Source organism: Zosterops lateralis (assembly GCF_965231275.1).
Source record: "Zosterops lateralis genome assembly, chromosome: 4".
Classification (NCBI taxonomy): domain Eukaryota; kingdom Metazoa; phylum Chordata; class Aves; order Passeriformes; family Zosteropidae; genus Zosterops; species Zosterops lateralis.
In genome coordinates, this window is record NC_139765.1 from 28,812,543 (window position 1) to 28,834,677 (window position 22,135).

At 42.4% G+C, this 22,135-nt stretch overlaps 1 protein-coding gene across 2 annotated transcripts in view; it reads right to left on the reverse strand.

Moving 5' to 3' along the window:
* Positions 1-1,938: 1,938 nt before the first annotated feature.
* Positions 1,939-22,135, reverse strand: part of ELK3 (ETS transcription factor ELK3) — a 35,711-nt gene continuing 15,514 nt past the window's right edge. Inside the window, exons 2-5 of one of the 2 annotated variants that reach the window (XM_083859255.1) lie at positions 20,345-20,553; positions 11,315-12,106; positions 6,364-6,486; positions 1,941-3,746 (exon numbers count right to left, since the gene is read on the reverse strand). In XM_083859255.1, coding sequence (XP_083715381.1) covers positions 3,648-3,746; positions 6,364-6,486; positions 11,315-12,106; positions 20,345-20,551 — 1,221 coding nt within the window. In that variant the 5' untranslated portion in view covers positions 20,552-20,553 and the 3' untranslated portion in view covers positions 1,941-3,647. Of the gene's footprint in view, positions 3,747-6,363; positions 6,487-11,314; positions 12,107-20,344; positions 20,554-22,135 lie in introns of both variants that reach the window. The other variant, XM_083859256.1, reaches the window with a different exon arrangement.

Below are 22,135 nucleotides of genomic sequence, written 5' to 3' on the forward strand. Positions count from 1 at the left end.
AGTTACAGTTTGGGGCTAAAACGGATTTTAAAAGTTACAGTTTTCTGATGACTTTGGAGGATTATGCCTAAATCTGAGGCCTGTGTTGTTTATCCTACAGGATATACAGACAGTCTGAAGATCAGAAGGGAATAGCTATGCCCTACATAAAAGACTATCTTTACTTACTGTGCCTTTTCTAAATACATTTGGGTGTCATGATGGCTTCTGAAGATGTTTCCCATGGGCACGAGATCATGCAGCCTTTAATGCAGAGGGTTGTTCTGTTAAAATTAACCCTGTAGTCCTGTTTGAAAGGACCACCTCCCCTTTAAATGAAACCTTATTGACAGTTCTTTACTTCTTTGGTAGGTATTTCCAGATGGGTAAGTGCCTGTCTGATGAGACCAGTTTTAGTCAGACAAAACAAATCATTCTTTCTTGTCATCATGGATATAAGGTCTTTGCTATAGTTTATCACCTGCCACTGTTTTCCCCACCTTGGAATTTTTCTGTAGAACGGAAACTGCTTACCTGTGCCAGGGCCAAGGGTGTGCAAAAGCTCTTGGCAAAGCTGTGGCCCTTCTCGGGGATACTCACTTTCCTGAAGGAACAAGGTGCAGGTAAGCCAAACATACCCTAATTGTGCACCCAACTTCTATAACTGGGTAACTTCTTGTGTATTGCTGAAGCATGAATAAAGTGCAAATCTTGTACTAAATCCCCAAGTATGATCAAATTGCAATTACTACCAAGAATATGGAAAAGATAATAACTCCCATTTTGTTCCCCAGGATTGTTGGCTTGGAGCTCTCCATGCCACAGAAATATTGACACTTCCACAGTATTTATTTGAAAACATTTATTGGATTTTTCTCTACAGTTAAAAAAATAGCTGTTAGTAAAATTCAGTAGATTACCAATAGAATATTTTCTTCAAAGCATAAGGCATAACAGTCCAGTGTCTCATATAAGTGTTAGACTTGAGAGGCTGGACTTTTGTATAAATACTTCCCAATAGCAAAAACTTTTGTTCCATATTATTGACTGATTTAGAAGGCAGATTTTGACAGCCTGTTTTTTTCAATTGAAAAGTCAGTTAGCAGATGTGTTCTCTTGCTATTTTTATTCTCTCAAAGATGAGAAGACAGCACATCTTCCCAGTTTGTTTTCCATTGTTTTATTGGATTCTCTCAGAACCTTTCCAGTAAATTTTTCAAATAGGATTTTGTCCCAGAATTGTTGTTTTCTGCTATCTTTTAAAAAAGTTCAAAATAATTTAAGGACTGGAGGGTGCGAGGGAAACTGTGGCTGTGTTGAGTCTTTGGAGAAGAAAAAGGATCTGCCTTATTAATAGTAAAACCTTGGAAGAAATAAAATCATGGGAATCCAGGTACTTCTTAGTATCTCTTCTCTGTCACACACCCCTCTGCTCATGGTCACTGGTTTTTTGCAGTGTAATATTCCATACTAGAATGTTTTCATCTTTTTAAACTCATACTGAGAAATATGGCCTTGATGCCAGATTCTCCAGTTAGCTACAGTGGCACATACAAGACAAGACTCTGTGCTGCTGTTCATGCCTTATAGGTGTAAGTAGGTATTCATGGGTTTTTAAAAATGAGTCAGGTGTCAGCTCTCTAGTATGAAATAATTGCCTCTTCTTGTAAATTGTAAAAAAACTTGTTGTAAAATATTCCATGTACCTGGGAGGAATGCATTGGAAGAGAAATGTTCAGTCTGCAAGCCCTGGTGATTTATCTCACTAACCTTGTCAATCCCATCAGTTACACACTGCCCTTTCTTCCAACCTATTCTGATTTTACTCTGTATAAAATTTGCATTCACTCATAAATTTTGCATAGGTTCATCTTCTCTTTTTGACTCCGTGGGGTGGCACATCTTGAGCTCTTGAAATGCTGAGTCCAACAAATGAAGTCCCAAGTGCTTCATTCGTTCTCCACATGTCTGGCATTCAGTTGCTGTCTTTATCAGCTGGTACTTACATGGCTACAGCCAGTTCTTATCACTGCAAGTGGAACTCATGAGTAGTTTTTTGGTTGTGCAACCCTGAGGGAAATTCCTGCTGTCTTTTGTCAACCACCCCTGCCCCAAAAATGGCTTTTCAACATCAGAACTGCATTAATAAAATGTTTATTTAGCACCTTTCAGGTTGAAGGATCCAAAAGCACTTTACAAATAACTACACACATCATCACTGAAATGCATCCAAGCAGAAAATCAGCAGACAACTCACCGCATACATTTCAAAAAGAACAGACCGTGGCCAGCTGCTCGGCCAGAAAGCAAAATTAAGGTTCAAATGACCTGTCACAAACAGGGATTGGATTTGGGGTTGGCTTTTAAGGTCTCATCTTGAAAAACCGAGGACACAGTAAAGCTGCCTGCAAGCCAATTTAGCCACCTCAGGAAACTGAAGATTTGCATCAGCCCTGCCAGGATTAGAGTCTGTGGTGCCAGGGAGTCTGGCCTAATCCTAACCTGATATTATATGACTAAACCATCCCCTCAAAGTAGAGGACATACCCAGTAAGTTCAAGTTGCAAGTATATAGTAACACAGTGCTGGTTTTTTTATCCAGAATTCAGCTGTTTATACATAAACATCCTACATGTACAGTCTCTGCCTATTTGCAAGCACCAGGCATCAATTTACAGACCTGTAACTCTTCCAGCTTTGGGGGAAGGGGAAATGTAACCTTCAGAGCTTGAGTAGCTACAATAGTCTTTCTAGGGAAGTAGTAGAAGGCACTTGGCACAGCTGAACAAAGCACCTGGAAATTATTGGGAATGATCCTCATTCCCTGGGAGGACAGAGATTACCTGCACTCTTTCCAGCTGTAATGTTGACGGTTCATAAGAAGTATAGGCCAAATAAATTCTAAGCAATGTCTCCTTTTCCACAGAAGTACTCTCTAAAGCTGGAATTATCTCATGAACATACACAACCCAGTTCCTCCCTGTTGCAACTTGACAGAACTTGGGCATAAATGTGTAAATGTGGTTTTGTTACTCTGAACTACAACTCCTGGCTGTAACACGGGTTACGTTTTCACTTCAGCAAAGAAAAATTAAAAGGCTATTTTTATACAATTTGAAAGCACTTAATACAAAGTTACATTAATACACTGCATCATATGGCCTATCCATGGAGAAAATACTGAAATACTACCAAAGGGCTGTTCAATACTCATTTTTTCCTTTCAACTTTTTATCTTAATACTAGAAAATATATAAATCATTTACATGACTTTATGCAAAAGAAGGCACAGCTGGTTATAGTTTACACAAGCGCAATGCATAATATGCAGAAAAAGGGATTAAAAAGAAGCTTCACATCCCTGTTAGATACATTGTTGCAATCCATTAAGAAGAGTACTTCATCAACAACAGAAGTGTTCAACACTTGAGAGCTATGATATAAAAAAATTACAATTCATTTAATGCATAACAGATTTATATATACTTTTATATATAAACACTGTTGAAAAATGCTAACATAATAAAAGTAGATTATCCATGTAATGAAAAGTGCAAACCAAAGTAATAAAGGGTTTCACAATGTCCTTTCTCATGACACAGGAAAAACTAGCCCATAGGAATGAAGTGTTAAATCCACCAATACATCCTTGGTGTGATGAGGCATCATCAGGATTTCTGAGCATTTGGAGAAAGCAGTACTGGTGAAGAGGCTCTGTCCAGACTGGGGAGTGGCACTGGTATGTGACCATTTAGCAGAGTTGGAAACTGTAAGAGGCCAAAAGGTAAAAATTACTCTTTATCTCAAAACATTCAGCCCAAGAAGTACATGGATTTTAGCATTAGCAACTGGCTCCAGATGGTTTCAAGAGTTGTGATGTCTATACAGTAAGACATTTACCAAATGCCTGCATCAGCCATTAAGAATGCAAGATAGAGAACAAAACCTGAATAATTTGTAAGTGCATGAGGATATAAAGATCTGTTACTGGCTATTTTTTAAATAAAAGATGACATAATACATTTATCATCACTCTGGAAAAGTGAACACTACAGAAGAATCTTTGCCATCCATTCTGCTTCCAAAAATATTTTTCAGTCTACACACTATTCATTACAATACATCCTTTTTGTCTTTCTTTTAGGCAGGAAAGAGTTTGGCAAAAGTGAAAGTTGAGATGTAGTTTTAGGGCAGAAAAAGTACAACTGTGGGGATACAAAGCATGGGGAAAATTACTCTCAAGTAATCACAGTTTCTGTATTCACACAGAAACTACAAATTAGCTTCACCATTCAGCATGTGAAGCAGAATGCATTGTCATTTATTGTCACCTGCTGCTTTAGAAGTACTGTGCAAAAAAACTTATCCAACACAGAAGCTGTGAATTCCTAGTTCACAATGGCATTATAACTGCACCTTGCCTGCAGTGGTGGGTATTGACTAGTTCTTAACATCTGACCTGAGAAAACGTAAAGCAAGTAGGTGGAATAAACTTGCTGCAGCATGAGGCAGGAATTATCCCAGTGTTAGATACTGATCTGGCCTCGAGGCCCAGCTCCATGAGCTGTGCTGGGTTTCTGTTGGCTTGAGGGAGACAGAGCTGAACAACTTCAAGCATCTGGTGTGTTTTTACCTGGTATCAGATCAGTCCTTGACAGCCAACTGTGGTGTAACCACGCCCTCCACGTGCAGGTAATAAGGTGCTCATAACAAGTTTACTCTTCCACTCAGATGGTAGTTGGTGATAGCTGTCTTCCACCAGTCCTTGTAAAGCTCAGCTGAGCAGCACGGTGCTGCAGGGGGTCTGGTACTATCCTGATGTGGCCTGAACTGGCTGATACCTCTGCTTTAACCACAACAAACCTCAGGAAGTGCTTCCATCACTTCTGCCAAGACTCATTAAAACACAGAACCTAATTACAAGCTCTTCCCTGGGTGTGCATGGAGTGTGGGCTGGTCTGTGCAGGCAGCCTGAGGAGACCTCTACCCTGACACCTACACTGGCTGACCCATCAGTTCTTAGTAGGCTTGGCCAGCGTTCAGCTGTGGTTTTCGTTTTCCTATTTGCTGTTAAAATAAGCCTTTGTGCTCTACAACTTGTCTTTGTGGCCTTTGTTTGAATCAAACGTCATTTATAAGGCCCTTTGGGTCTCTCAGAAGGGAAAGCCAAGGCCACTCCTCACTTTCAGTCCCCAGGGAAGGGCCACCATGTGTCCATACAAGCTCATTCCAGGTCTCAGCGCAGGCACATCTCAGATGAAATGCCTGGCTGTTTCTAACCATGTGTGCAAAACTAAGGTCCACTAGGGGTTAATGAGTTTATTTAAAACACAAATAAGGAGCCCTGAGTTCCATGTGCAGCTGGAGGTAGAAAGACTGACTATCCCAGTGCAGACAGTACCTGAGCAACTACCTGAGCTAACGCCCAGCCCTGGATTTGGGCAGTAAGTCTCCCTGAAGGTTCAGTGAGTAACCCAGGGACCTGTCTAGCAGTAGCCTTCTCCTCTGTTAGTGCTGGCCCTCCAGAGCAGTCGGGGTGTTCATTCCAGGGGTGTCCTTGCACCTTCAGTTGTGCACACGGCCACTGGGTTCCTTGCCAATCAGCAGAATAACGTCATTTCTTCTGTGACTTAATGAATCATCTGTTTTGCAGAGCTACAGCTGGAGCTGCAAATACCATGCCCACTGTCTTCTTCCTGAGCCTCAGGCAAATGCTGCAGTGAGTGCTGTGGCCATCCTGGGTTATTTAATAAATTTTTTATTTACCACATCTCTGTAAAGCTTTGAGAATTTTACTGTGCCAATACTCAGGAGAGAGTGGACACAATGCTGCCTTTCTGCTGTTACATACAGTGGGGTCATGCTCAGAGGTATGTCCTTGGCTGAGGACACATGGATAATTGGCAGAACTGGAAATGGAACCTTTGGGTTCAAAGAGCCTTCTCCTTCTGAGTGAGAAGTAGCTCATTAGGACAGAAGGATAAACCTACACCCACCTCACTGGGTGAGCCCCAAACTGTCTTGTTTTTCCCAGAGCCCATGTTCCAGCCCTCTCCTGGCTGGTTACTGAGTGGTCTGCACTCTCTTCCTGCAGCTCTGAGAGCTCTGTTACCTGCTCTCTCTGGGATCCAGCATTTATTTCTCTTTCCTTCACACACATACGTGTGTGCTTTCTGCTGCAGACACTGCCCTGTACGTTCTGACTGTGCTGCCAAGGACTGGAAGAGGGTACAAGTAAGTAGGCCTCTCTATAAAAGTGCCTGTTAATGCCTGTATTTTCTTAATCTGTTTGAAAAGCTCCAGATTGATGTGAGGAGATGTTCCTGCAATGTCTCTTCCATATGTGTGCATTTAGCAGTAAAACCTGTGCATTGGAAGACCTACCTGGAACAGAGTGTTTGGTCCCTGCAGCCTGGCAGGACTCAGAGGAGCAACAGGACTAAGGCTGCTCCAGAAGTGAATGCTGGACAGCAGCGGACTGGGGGTCAGCAATAATCCACTGGGGGTCTGCAAGACAAAAACACACCATGATGCACAGCTCACAGTTACAGCTCCATGCAGCACTCGCCACCCTTAAAGCCTTACACAGCTCAATTTTCCAGTGAATTCAGATACACAGCATGGTCAGCAGCAGCTGCCCATCCAGCCCTGCATCCTGTCTCTGGACACCTGCCTGCACATTGAATATTCCTTCATATGCAAATTCATTTAATTTCTGTTTGCACAGTTATTGTTTATTTGAACCATACTTATGCAACTGTGTAAGATACAAAATGATACTATGTGTGCCCCAGTGCCTGCCAACTCCACCTAGTCTCCTTCAGAATCAGTTTTTACCTTTTGAGGGGCAGCAATTCCTTGACCTGACTGCAGCTTTTGAAGCATTACTGCAATTGTGTGTGGAGCTGAAAGAGTCACTGCTGGCCTTTGACGTTTACTCCCCTGATGGCGCCTCTTTGTAGTGGAAGAGGTTTCAAGAAGCTGGCAATGCATGGGAGAGACAGGTATATGGGCTGGGTGCCCAGGAGGACTGCAGAGAGCACAGTTAATTGTTTGAAAAGAACCAAAATGGCAAGAACTTAGAATCCAAGGCTTTTTCCAACTCGGAGGTGCCTCCCTCCAGTGCCACAATGCACAAGAACTGCTGGGATTGCCCTCAGCATTCTTAAAGCACAATTCGAGGGGAGGTAGTTAGAGCACATGCAAATCTTCATTCTAAGAAAGAATTATATGAATTATTCTGCATCCAGGATAATTTTTATCATGCCACAAAAGAACATGTGGCACTTTTTGAAAAAAGTATTTGGCATAATGAGTTAATCTCACCAGTAATCTTGATGCCAATTATCAAAATCAGTCCTACTTAGTAAAGCACTTAATGGAATTTGAGTACACACTTAGCAAGCAAGCATGTGCTTTGCTGTGTCAAACAACGGCCTCAGTGCTCTGCTGAACTGGAGCATCCTTTTGTCCACAGTTTAAAATATGCAAAAAGAAGACAGAAGATAGAGAATACCTGCATCTCCCTGTAGTAACCTGCAGGTCTTGTATTCTGGTGCTCCCCACCAGGCCAGAAATACAAACTCCCACACAGGGCAATTGCAGCCGGGGGTCTCCCTTGGGAGCTGCTGACACCAGGGCCCATCACACCTGCTGTGTGCCAGCCCCTGCAGAGAGCAGGCTCACACAGGCACTGCCATGGCTCACCTGCATTCTGGGTATCACAGATTGATCTGCCAAGCAGTGCCTGAGGCATCGGCTGCGGTGTTTGGGGCTCTGTGCAGGTGCAGGGAACACAGACCTGCTGTGACACGCTTGCACTGCAGTTCACAACAGGGTCAAACAGTTTGGCATCAGCAGAAGAGATGGGAAAGACAAGGAACAGCAAACATTAAAGTTATCCTGGTGATTCTGAAAGGCTGTTTCATACAAATACCTTGGCTGCTCTTGAATAGTTTTGCTAGGGAAGCTCAGATGAAGTGGGGTTTGTGGAGAAATGTGCAGGGAAAGGACCCTGCCACCTTCCTTGTGCTGAAGAAGGTGGATCAGACACACCAAACCCCATGGAAGAAACTGTGATTGTCCCAAGGAGCAATAAACCTGTGGTATCACTGGGAAAGCAAAAGGTGTTGATGCAGTAAATCAGCAGGTCACAGGAGTACCAGTAAGGGTTGGGATATATCTGTATTCCAACAAAAGGGGCAAAGAGTGGGTGGAGGCCTGGCAAGGAGAAGACCTAAGTCTTGGTCACATCAAGTGACAGCTCTTGTCAAAAAAACACCAACCACTTGACAAGCAGGCACATGTCAAGAGTCCTTTACAAATATTCTCTTCCCAAGACCATGGTGTTTTCATGGGGAAAGAAACCAGCAGCACCAGCAAGAGCCCCTTTCCTGTGCCACATTTCAAGCTGATGCTCCATTGGCAGGCAGCTACCAGTGGAGATTTATGAGACTGACAGCACACTGAATTAGGTCAGGATAAATACTCAGATCTACTTACAGAAGAGCCTACTAACCTTAAAACCAAAGATGTAAGTAGCTAGTCCCAACAACATTCAACTAAGGACACAGTACTGTGGCAACTGTATCAAGAGCTCCAGTGAGCAGCCTCCATTCTTTATTTTTTCTCTAATAAGCTGCAGATATCCAGAACTCAAAATGCAGTTCTTGGGGGGGGGTCTTCCAAAAATAATGAGGAAAGACTTGGAGGTGTTTATTCCTACATAGACACAGCCAAAGCAAGTCTTCAGAGAGACCTGAAAAACTTAGTTGCCCTCCATTCATCTCTGGAAGCACACTAACAGCCTAAAACAGTGCTAAGCAAAAACTCATATCCTTTGATGAGCAAAGCACTAATAACAGCAAGTTCTGCCAGAACGAAGACCTAGCCAAAGCAAGCCTCCAAATCTGTTTAATAGTTAATGCAAAAAGAGCACAGGGCCTCCCAGGCTTGTTCTCAATATTGCCATCAGCCAAGCATTAAAACCACCAGAGGAAACCTAAGTGTAAACACCACCACAGGACAGGCTATCCCTAAATTACCCACGGAAATTGACGTGTCACTTCATTTTCTGCCCACATGCAGCCATACATATTGTATTCGATGTGGAACCCATTGGGAAGTTCCTACTTTAAAAACATCATTGTAATCTAAGCACAGGAACAGTTTAAATAGAGAGAATTCATTGCACAGAGAGGATTATGTTAAGCAATGATGCTCATGGGTCCTGATTTCTGTGACAATGTGTGTAAGTACAGTCTTGTCACTTCTAGCTGTTAGAAAGCAGGCAAGTGCTGTCACACATACATTTCTGTTCTAAAACTGATTGTGTGTATCATGTGCCCTTTCACAGCGTTCTGCCCTGAGGGTATTCCTCATGACCAGCAGGGACAGTGGAAAGCCATTTGAAATATCCTCTCAGGCAGCAGGACCTTCTCAGGACATGCATCACTCCTGGAGCAGACATCCTGTTTGCACCTGCCTCTGGCAGCAGGTGTTTCACACTGGGATCTGATAAATCTGAGAACATTTGAGATATGATACATGTTCTTCCTTGGATAATGGGATGGATAGCAGATTTCCAGTCTAAATTATGGCTTAAGTTATTTTGCATTGTGATATTACAGTTACCTGAATACAGCTGATATGTAGTTTTCATTTTATATTCACTAGGACAAGTGTTTAGGATGCAGAGTGCTTCTTATCCACACTAGAAAAAGAAGGCTAAAGAAGAGGATAAAAGCTATGTTGCTGCATAACCAAAAGTTTAAATAATTAGACCTGAGAACTACTCTATACAGTTACCATATGCCTCTTCTGTGATAGGACAACCTGTAAAAAAGGTTTGTGATGGCTTTAAGCTGGGTAGCACTCATCACAGCCTTAGCTATCCCTCCCACTGCAGCAGTGCCACAGTCCTCAACATAACTCCCTTCTACACCTTTCAGGGCAGTAAATACACCAGTTTATAGGTGCATGAGGAAGTTAAATATTCAAAGAAGTAATTACAAAACGAGGAAACAAATCTCTGTTCATCCTGTGGTTTGGGGCAGCAGCAGATGGGTTTGAAATAAGTCACACTGTCACTGTGTCAGGTTGGCATCTGATGTTGTCAGATTTGCTCACTACAAAAAAAAATACTGTGGTTATACCACAGTTAGAGGTTATAAGTTTGTCAATGCATCTCAGTTTTGGTTTGCCACACTTCTGTTCTTCCTGCCAAACACAACTTCACTTAAAGGCTTTATGATGTCAAAAATGATAAGTGTCACAAACCGCTCTTTCTCGGTGATACAACTTTGCATCTCAGTGGCTTACAGGTGTGCCTGAGCTGCACAAACTCACTCTGCAGCCAGCTGACAAGCTCAGCAGATCAAGTGCACACAATGCTGCCGCATCCAACATGTCAAACAGGGAAGACGTGATGGGATTTTGGATACCATGTGTCTTCTAGGCAGTCTGAGGTGAGTGAGGGCTTGTAAAAATCATCTTATTTATTTACTGTCCGGTTTGCTACACTCCATGCTAGTATTTGCATCAGCTGTTATTTCAGGGCTGAGGAACTTGGGGGATGTTCTACATTGGGATAATTTTATTCTTGGAAATTTTTTTGTCTAATTTTGAGGTGGTATTGGAAGACAAAACTCACCAATGAACAAACTGAGTCATATCTATATGATTTTCCTCTTTTGCTATGAACTCCTAGGCTTTTTTTCATAGACTAGCTTGAAAATGAGAACTCACTGTTGACATTACCACAAATATGTTATTAAAAATAACAAAATAGCCTTCTGGTTATTCTGTAGGTCTGCACTGAAGGGAAGCTCTGGCAAGTACTCTGTGAATTTGTACACCTTCAGAAACTGAAACTGACTTCAGAGCCTTAGAAACCACTTAATTTGCTCTGTATTCAGAAATTAACAAAAAGGTCACACAGTTCAACTGGATGCAACACCTAGTACAGAAATCTAACCAATATCCCACATGCTCAAGTTGTGACCTACAAAACCCCTGTGGTTTTCTTTTTTTTTTTTTTTTTTTTTTTTTCCTGTTTGTTCTGTAGATCTGAAGGCTGGTTAGAACTAATAATCCATTCACTAATGGCTGCCCATCTCCTTATTCTTTCAGGCAGTCTGTGAACTGTGATGGCTTTTCCCACACTCAATTAGGAATAAACCCTAGGAAAAACCTACTTTCCATCCCTTGTTCAGAGCACTGCTGTGTTTCCCTCTTTCCCATATGTTGGGTTTTTTTCCCATCAGATGGTGACAGATCCACAGAACTAACACTCTTGGCCACATGGAGGGAATGCCTGGAGACAGGCAGGCCTTACCTGTGCAGTGAAGAAAGCTGGAGTCAGGGATCCTGAAGGAAGTGCGGGGCTGTTGAGGGCGATGGAACCAATGTCGGTGCTGGAGAGAATCATAGGTGGGGCAGAGATTTCCAATCCTTTGGGTTTTTTAGCCTTTGGGGGCAGAGATGGGGATTTGGCCTTGGAGCCTGAGGAGAGGTTCAGAGGCTCAAGGGAATCTGAGTCGTGGCAACTGGAGTCAAGGAAGAAGCTCTTGTGTTCTGTAGGGAGGGGTGAGGTGGGAGACAGAGATGGCGACCTGGAGGAGGAGGATGATGGAGATGAAATGCTGGCACTGTTGGGTAGCATTAAGGAAGATATTTTAGCTGATACTGAAGAGTTGAGGAAAGCAGAGGCAGCTGCTGTTTCAGAAGTAGAAGGCAACGACACCATGGGCCTCGTAACTTGTTTGTCTGTTTTATTTGTCACAAATCTGATAACAGTCCGGACTTCTTCAACTGGTGTGTTTCCTTCTGACTTCTCCAGTTTTTCTGTTTTGATTGTCTTGTAAGGGTCTGGCTGGTTCTGCAGAGAGTTGATAGTGAAAGAGGAGTACAGGCCAGAGTGGATATATTCATTACGGCTTGTGCTTTTCAGTGCTGGCAAGCTGTGCTTGTGCTGATCCCTGCTCTCCAAAGGCATCTTACAGTCGCTGTCCTGCAGCAAAAGGCTCTCTCTGCTGATTTCCACAGCGTGTGGATCCATTTTTAAAATCTCAGGAAATGAGACAAACTTGTATACAAATTTTTGTCCAATCACTTTCTTGATGATGTTCTGCAAATACAAAGAAGGTGCTAGAAAGATCAGCATTTCAGAGGAACCCAGTACTGCACACATAAGGGCGGGGGGCACTGCTTCCTTGTTAAGCTATGCAGGTTGTTTTTTGGGGCTCCAAATGCTGATCACCCTTGGGTTATTCCAAGACCTCTCTCTGCTCAGCCAGGGAGTCCACTCCTGGCTCCTCATGGTTTCCAACAAAACCACCATCACTTGGTGACAAAGACCTGCTGGTGGCCTGTTTGACTTCTGCTTCCTCTGAAGCAGCTTGGGAACATTTTCTTTCCAGTAACAGCAATTCTGCTGCCTTGTGGATTCAAGCCGTGCCATCATGTGCATTCCACAATAAAGGCAAGCTCCTTCATTCATGCCTCCTAAAACTGACACCAACCACCCTGAGGATGAAGTACTCTCAGAATGTCTGCAAGGGACAAAACCACCTCAGCCTCTTGGCCTGTTATTTACCCCCTGTTCCTTATCACATAAAGAAAGGATAGAGCTAAACTTACAGTGACTGTCTTTCTGTCAATGATCATGAACCTATTTCTGTGAAAAATGCAAGCCCATGCATGGGCTGGAAAAGTACTTGTGTCCTGCAATATCCCCTGCACCATTTCCAGGCCTGCATTAGGCTGAGGATGCTCACTGGTGCAGGCAGAAGGTTTTTTATCAGTCTAAACTGACTATGGAAATTAATTATTGAAAAAGTCCCAAACTTCTCAAAGGTTTGCAGAACCATCTTTTTTTTTTTTCTTGAAGTGTCCCCTTTATGTAAAGAACTGTTTCCTTTTGAGACGTTTTATGAGCCTCCTGTTTCTAGTGCTAGTGCTCCTGCAAACCCAGGTTGGCTGCCAGCTCTAACACAATTCCCAAGGATATGTGAGCTCCTCCACAAAGGCACTTTATGGCACAGGCCTGGCCTAGGGACTGGAACATTTACCACCCTAAACCAAGTGCTGCAGAACAAATGAAGAAATATGTCCTGAGATTTCCATGCTAATTTCTCTCTTCTTGAAACCCCTGGTGAAGAGTTTAAGTTGCCTCTGAAAAATCCTTTCCAAGAGGCTTCCCTTTAGTCCAGCACATCTGCTGCACCTCCAGCTGGTATTCTGCAGACATCTGCTTTGCTGTACATATGGGAATGTAAATATTTATGAATTTCCTAAAAATATAATTGGTTTTTCATTCTACCACAGCTTCTGACACCAATAGTGGAAACATTTGTTAAACTGACTGAAAATGAAAAAATTAAGGAAAAGGAAAAGAAACATCATCTTTCTCTATATACAGACAACAGTAGTGCTTGTAGTACCTGCGTTAAACCTTGTTCAATCACAAACGCAAGAATCGTTTTGTGAAGAAGAATCTGCACTTGGGTATGAGAACCTCTTCTGTCTTTCAGCTGAGCTACTGCACTCTGTAATTTATTTGTCTGAATGTCCTGGCATTGCATTCAGGCACCTTCTTGAATACAAAACTAACCTTACAAAGAACCCTGGGATGCAGCTTTGCATCACAGGTCAGGAGCTGTGGCACAAATAGAAAACGTTTCCCAAGCTGATAACAGGGATCTGTAGCAAAGAGAAGAATTAAATTCAGCAAGTTGAGACTAAAGGCACAAACTGCCCTCTTCCATGCTGAATTCCATGAACACATCTACACACCTGGTGGATGCTGCAGTCTCTTTTTTTGCCCTCCAGAGGTTCAGGACAAGCAGTTAGCTCACAGAATCTCAATCTGCATGAGCTTTAATTCCCATGGCTTTGGACTTGGCCTAGATTTTTTTTTTCCCACTGCTAATTAGGTGCAACATTGGATGATTGCACTTTTTCTGCACTCTCGATATTGCTTTCTTTTTTCAAAGAGCAAAATCTCTGAAGTACTCACATATGAAAAAACCTCATCCCAACTGGATTTTTGTTTTCTTTCTTTAATATATATATTTTAATTTAAAATAATGCCTCCTCCCTGTCCCTGGCAACTCTGAACTATTGTTAAATCAAGCGCTAGCAACTGAGATCCTCCTTGGAAAATGTGACTCCCAGAAGAACAAGATTAAATGTATTTAAGGATTGCACTTTTACACTGATGCAGGCTTGAAACAGGGGAACATTGCTATAAAAAGCAACTGAACGGACTGGTGAGTTTATACTTCCTTTGTTATTATTAAATACAGTTATATTTTAAGAACATTGCAGTGCTGCTCCTCCAACTCTGCCAGCCTGAAGCAAAGACCCACTTAACGATGGCTGGAGATGAAAAGATTCAAGTGCAGATCCCTCAAGCACTTTGCAGGCTTCTCTTAAATGTGTAGCCTGAGGAAATCTCCACCAGCATGCAAGAGAAAATAAGAACACAAATTAATGAAGTGCCTCGGAAAGGCACTGACTTTTCAATATTTTTTTGACAAATAATTGAAGGTAAAAAGCAGCATATTTTTACATCACCTCAGTGATCTGTCAGAATCATTCTGAGCTATGATGGTTCAAACCACAGAAGACAGTGACAGGCACCACAACAAGCAGTTTGAAAGGGCAAAGAATTGTGCCTTCCTGCATCTGCAGGAAGACTAGACCACTTGCTTGGTAGCAGGACAGTAAGTGTATGTGAATATTTAGCCCTATTTTATTGTTGTTTCAATTTTCTATGTAAATTCCCTTATGAACAGGCTTGCAGTGAATGCAAGGGCTGCTGCCAAGGCTGCAGGGAGCCAGGGTAGGACTGCTGGGTCCATGCCGCTGCTGCGGAGAAGAAATGAGCAACTGGGACAAGACCAAGGGCTCCGGTCCAAGAGCTTAAAAAAAAATAAAATCTTATCAATAGACAGCACTCTCTGACACTCAGAGAGAGGGCAGGCAGCAGGGAATGCCCCTCTTCTGTTGACTTCTTGAACACTTTACACTTCCCCTCCTCTGCCCCCAGTGTACCAAACAGTGACTACAGCAAACGTGCTCACCCCACCCAGTTGAGAAGTGCTTGGAAAGCTGCTAACAGGAGCCGGGCAGAGCAGTGCCTGCTGCCAGCTCCAGCACAGCAGCCGTGCTCGGGATCTCAGACTTATTCACAGCCCTGCACTTCAGGAACTCGCTTTATGAGCCCTTCCAAAGCCAACCTCACCCACGGGCTCTGAATCTCCCGCTGCAGGGATGGGTCTCCTCTGCCCCTGTCCTCCACAGAGCAGCTGGCTGAGCTGGATGCCAAAGGCTTGGTGGACTGGTTCTCCCTGCAGCTTAAACTAGATTATATTGGGAGGGGTTGTGTCAACTATACATATGCTCTGCTGAAATTGATCATGTTTGTGGTGTTTTTTTAATCAGACTCCTACTCCTTGTTTGAGCCATTGAGAGCAAATGTGTAACTATACTACCAGGGTGACTGAAGGATTTTTAGTGGTTTGGCCCAAACCTGTTATCTAGCAAGTTTACTGGCTGCAGGAGCCACTTGGGAGACTGAGCTGGGAAATGGAATCTGCTTCTCAGTCAAACCTCAGACTAATGAGAGATCTCAGGAGCAGGAAGACCATTTTTCCTTCTTTCCAGGAAGTGACCTATGATCAGGATGTGTGAGATCTCAAAATTTATGACAGAGCAAAATGAACTTGTCTGTACTAAGTATCCCTGGTCAAAAAAGAACAACCAGAGCTGTAGCTGCTGCTCTTAAGTGCCACTTGGATGTGTTGCAAGTTTCCTGGCTCTAAGAGTACTGAGGGGTTCAACATGTGTAGGAATACAGGCTACAAATTCCCAGCTATCCAGGGTGCTTCCAGCTACTGGGACCCCTACCCAGACAGAGGGCTGCTCACACTCATGTCTGAAGTACATATGCTGGCAGGAGGTACCTGTGGCAGGATGGTTTGCTCTGAAAAATGGGAGTGTGTCCACATCAGCATGTGCAGGCAGGCAGATTCTGCTAGCACCACAGGTTATGCAGTTATGCCTATTACACTGTGTCTGTAGAAGTCAGATTTTGTGAAATTTTTGATGCAGGCACAGATGCTACTGCACTGTGCACCTGTACTGACCTTTGGAAGATCAAGGCTCCCATTTAGCTGGATTTCAGTCTTTCTTCAATCACCTCCATCTGGAAGATAAAGGCTATTTCTCTGGCTGTCACCTTTGACAAGGTTCTCTGCTCTCTCTACTGCAGTTCACTGGACATCCCTTTCCTCTCACATCAAACATGTACTATTTTATATGTCTTTTTGAGACAGGTGTTCTTGGATTTTCTCTTCTACCTATCACCTCTAACTGAGTGTCAAATTCTTTACTCCCATCTTTCCATACAGATAGCACTATATAACCATTTATGCCATTTCAGCCAAGCACTTTCTTGACTTACACAAATCCCTCTTGGATGAAGCTCCTTCCAGTTTTCTATAAAGGTACTTTCTAATGCCTATTAAAGTATTTCCTTGTAACACCTCTTACCTGCACCACTACATAATGTATAGCTGGTATTCCAGCACAATCACACTGTTGTTTCATTGTAGGATTCTGTTTCCCCTGAGATGTCTTACGAGAAGACCTTCCCAAAAGTAAAATAATAGTTTTCATTATCACTTTATATCCTGAAGTTCACTAAGCACCCAAGCAAGGGACCCTTGCCCAAAACAATTCTTCCATGCTCACACCCACACCTGGACATTGAAAATATGAACTAGTAACCAGGTTACTGGGTTTGACCTGTTATGGGAGGCGAGTGAATGCACTGGCACCTCTGAATCCTGAGAACACCTGAGAAGCCCTGTCCCTGCACTGCAATAAGCACAAAGCAGACCATATTATTTTAATACTATAAATCATACTGCCATGCCATCTGAACAAGTGGGAAGCCATTAACTGAAACTAAAACTGAAACAGACTGAATGGCACTCACTGAGTAAAGCCTTGGGCCATGTACTGTTCAGAGAGGATGCAAAAATATTGAATAGCTGCTCATCTCAACAGTATGTGACTGTGTAATTGAAGTTGCAACATAACTTATGCAAACATTAGGGTTTATCCAGGGAACTGTGATTCTTTTATTTCCTAACTTTTGAAGACTTGACTTCCACTACTGCTACATCCTATTAATGTTAGTATCAGCGTGTAATTTCCTGGATTCACCCTCTTTCCCTGAAAAAAAAAAACAACCTTGTGGGAAAACTCACTAGCTTCTCTCTTGTGGCATCATCTTGAAATATTCATAGGGATTTTCAGTATTCTTGAAACCCCTGGTGACTTCAAAAAGATATGTGCCATTACAGCTACCATAAAAACAAAATAACTGGGTAACTTGAGAAAAAAAAGAAACTTATTAACCCTACTTTTAAAGGTATTTTACTTCAAGCTAAAGTGCTCTGTGTGAGAATAGTGCTGAAGCATTTCCTTGCCTGAAGGCATTACAAGAGATTTCTGACTGGCAAAAGTGTGTGACATGATGGACACAAGCTGTAGGTAGAGTGCAGGATGCCTTTCCTCAGTGCTATCTGTCATCTGTGCTACTGCTCTGTTGAGGCAATAGGGGAAATGTGTTAAATAAAAATAAGAGTGGGTGTGAGGGGAGAAATTCAGGGACAAATGAAGCAGGAAATGGAGTCTTCAAATTATCTACAAACCTTTAGCAACTATAATCATGGCAGCATATTACAATCAAGCCATGCCATATGCTACATTTCCTGGGGTGCTTTTTATGTGAATTTAACATAAATCTAGCCATCAGCCTCAACAGCATGTCATGTTTGCTTTTAAAGCCAGGTTAAGGAACTCGTCCTAATTGTGTTATTTTTCTCCAGTACTGGAATTAATTCACTTTTAAGTTCAGATGAATCAGGTGATGAATTTTAACAAGCCAGTGTTCCCCCCAAGCAAAAGACAGAGTTCATAAACCCCCATTTATCCAGCAATCAGGTTTTATTTCTCCATGGTGAATAATTTCAAAGATAGACCATGAAACATTAGTGTCAACTGTATGCAGTAAGAGCAGAGTGCAGTCCAAGAAAGGAAGGTCCAGCCCATGTGCTACCATAATTTCTAGAAAATCACTGACTCACATGCTGCCAGATCACTTAGGTTATATGTAGAGAAAATCCTGTCAATAATTCCACAGTGCAAATGAAGTCTTGTCCAGAGTTCTGCCTCATCTTTCCTGCTGCCACTCTCCCATCTGCAGCTCAGTGTCTGTCCCATTTGTTTAGTGTGATCCCACTTGCCCCAGCACACCCGGCTGCCAACACATCCATCACTGCACACAAGTAGGGAGGGGAGAAGGATCTCAGAAGGCTCCTTAAGGCTACCTCAGAGTCTAGACTGCTTTTGGGTTTATCTCACAAATTGGTGGATGGTCTAAAGGAAAAGAGCATTAAAGTCTGAGGGAGGCGCTTTCACCTCCCCAGTCTTTCCTTCCCCTTTTGTTCTGCAGGAGGAAGGAAGAATGTCAAGGAGCCTTTCCTCCCTTTCTTGACTTCTTCCCTGCTCTGCTATGCAGTATAGACTGAGCTGAAGGCAGAGGAAGCATTTAGGACTGAACCCACTGCTGAGCACCCACTGCCCCTCTACAAGGATTCACTATCTGCTATCTCACACTTCAAAACCTGCAGCAGGTTGCTCTGTCCCTCTGCACTCTCCCAATAATCCACCTTTCTCCACTGTCTGGGAACCTACAGGCCACAAAACACTATGCCCACAGAGTGAGAAGCTCCCACTGTTTTGTTGTAAAGGATTTATTCTTTCAATTTAAATAGAAATTGCCACAGGTTTGAGTTTGTGTTCAAACCCCGACTGCAGTACATGGGGAAGGAAGAACTTACGCATTTCTCCATGTAGGAGCTATGACCTCCATTGGACTGCAGAATGCCTGAAAAATGGCCAAAATCCTTGTCCTACACTCAGATAAAACTGTCAGACAGAAGACCATTTCTACAAACAACAAGAAGTCACTTTAGCCAGAGTCCTCATGAAGAAACTGTACAGCCACTCTGGCAGATGCTGCTTGAGCAGAGACAAAACAGATGACAAAGGTGTGTGTGTGCGGGGGGGAACTGAAAACAGAACAGGGGTTAAAAAAAAAGGTTAAGAAATAGAAGAAGCAAGAGAGTCTCAGGTGAGAAGCCATTATATTCCTTTACTTCAAAGAGATCAGAGAGATCTCAAAGAGTAAGTGCTACAAATATGTTGTTCCTTGCTTTTAAGCAACGTCTGTTCAGTCACTAACAGCATATTTGGGCTCTGCCTGGCTCTGCTGTTCATGCACCAGCACGCACTCTGTCTCCATTGATCCCAGTCAAGTTTATAACCAGAGGGGCTGGAGTCATATAATGAAGGAGCTTCCCCATGCTGAGCAGAAGCCTTTATAGCACTTAGTGAAGGGGATTCATCACACTCACTGCTTGGAACAGCCGCTGTACTGCCCACACCAAATCCTTTTGTGCCTTCTCAGTCAGGCCATCTTTGAGACATATTAAGTGGGAAAATCTGACTTCTAGTGGACAAAGCACTAACACCTCTAAATCTGAAACTAAAAAAAAAAAAAATTCAGGAGAAGGAGCCCCTCTGGGTCATGAAAAGTCTGATCATCCAATTGTGTATTGTTAATTTGCAGTCAACATGTTTTTTGATCGCTGTTAGATTGACTGCATAGCACTGTGCCCTGCAAGAATCAGTGCACTACAAATGACAACAGTACTCTGAGATCAGTCCAGAAACAGAACCTACTTTACTCTGCCTTGTGCAGGCAGAAAACATGCCCTAATTGTGCTGAACACTGCCATTACCCACTGTATCATCTCCTTTCACCCCCTTTTCTGAAAATCAAGATGAAAACAGGCCACTAAGCATGGCTATGAAGTTTTCCTTTTTTATATACAAAATCTATAAAAGTCTTTGTTATTATCTTCAAGAATATAGGAAATAGTAAAATCTAATAACTTGGAATTTATATATCGTATTGAAAAATATCCATTTAAGGAGAACTGGTCCTACAAAGATTTAATATTGATTAGTAAAGACAATGTCATATTTATCAAAAAAGGGTGCAGAAACAGTTTGGAAACTCCTTGAATTTGCTGGAGCATAAAACTGAGAAATGTGAATACACAAGATTTGTGTTTGACAATCTTTGTATATTTGTGTTCTACAATCTTTTCCTTCTAGTATCTTGACTAGTTAGAGGAACTTCTGAATAGCTTCCACAGAGAGGATAAATATTAACTGATAGCATTTTTATTTTCTTAGTCTGCACGAGAATAACAAAATTTACCTTGTCATAATAGTATCTGAGCGCCCGGCTCAGCTTGTCATAATTCATATTAGTTTTGTTTTTTCTGAGTCCCCACAGCTTAGCCACTTCTTCTGCCTTGAGTAGCTTGAATTCGCCATCGTTAGACGTCCAGCAAATGAGGTGCTCGTGTTTCTGGTCTAGCAGCAACTGCAAAAGGAACTGCCACAGTGTGATTGCACTCTCCATACCTACAAGGGACAAAGGAGAGCAACAGTGTGAAAAACATTTGGGAGCAGGTGTTCCACTCAGTACTCATTTCAGTAATAAGCTCTGTGCAGGAGTCATCCTACCTAATTGAGAAAAGGAAGCTACCACATCATTCACAACCAAACATCCACAAGACCTACAGGTCTTCCACTGCTTTTCCAGTATTTTTCCCACTGCTGTTCTCTGAAGGGACACATAAAATAGAAGTATTTAGAAAAGCACTGCCCACAAAGTTCACATTATACAAGGTCACCACCAGTTGGCGTCTTCATTGTAAGCAATTGCTCTTCAAAGGAACATACAAGGCAGGGAGAAAAGGACTTAATATGAATATCCACTGAAATGATAATAAAAACCTGCATATGTACTACTGAGAATTAGGAATATTTTTAACTGTGCCTGAGTCTCATAACTGAGGTTGTTTGAATATTTTTTTCTCTGCTAAAGGTTCTTTGAGTATCATTTTCTTTTGCTAACTGCCTGTGCTACTGAGCCCTCCCTAGAACAAACATTTTGTTCAGGCACTGCAAAAAAAGGATGAACTGAGGCTGGTTATATTCCAACTCAGCACAGGTGTATACACAACTTAAAAACTGGGACCACTGTCACTGTAAACAGCTTATCACTTTAATGAAGATGCAGCTAAAATTGACCTTTTAAACTACAGAATTATTAAATGAGATTTTCATCCACTTTCAAAAATATTCGCAGTCTTAGCATGTTAACACTGGATCAAATAATTTTTTCTTGGCCTCTTTTGATTCTTAACTCGGATATGTTATGTCACACAGATTTATTGCTGGTATTGATTAATTGACTATGGTGCTAATGGGGCTAATTATTACCTGACTTACCTCTGTGCATGAAACAATGGGTATTTTTGTCTTTATCTGGACAAGCTCACGATTTTTAGCGCCCCCGTTCATTTTGTTTCCCAATATATTGCTGTTTGTGCCCTAGCGGATGACACGGACAGGATGCTGCCGGCCGATTCCCTGGATGTGCCTACCACAAGAGGGCACAAGACTTCCAGCTATCCCCGGTAGGGAACAGGACAGCGGGAGCCTGCGGGAACAGCCGCCTCTTCGGGTTCTGCCCCGGCATGAAGGAAATCACGGTGCATAAGGTTCACGAATATAAAAATAAATAAATAAATTCCATAAGCTTCACTAATGTAAAGCAAGTTAATGATACTAGAGAACGTCGGCAACGGTTTTGTGGAAAGACAGGATTTGGAGATATATTTTGGTCCAAATAATTTTTAAGTACCCTGGTCAAACAAGGGTCGGCAGAATCAATGATGATTTTATTATTCTTCAAAATCCTCATTTCTCTAATTAACTGAGAGTCCCGTCTGAATGACAAAGACAAAACCACTGATGCCCAGCTGAGTGACACCGTACCTATGCAGCACTTTAAAAGGTTGGTTCAGGCTCCTAGGACTGTTACGGATCCTGGAAACAGAACAGCCCATATGGAAGGTTTGGCACTTTCAAACGTTTGCATTTGCTTCAATGCAATTTTATACAAATCCTTTTGCACATGGAATAAGGCAAGAGAAAA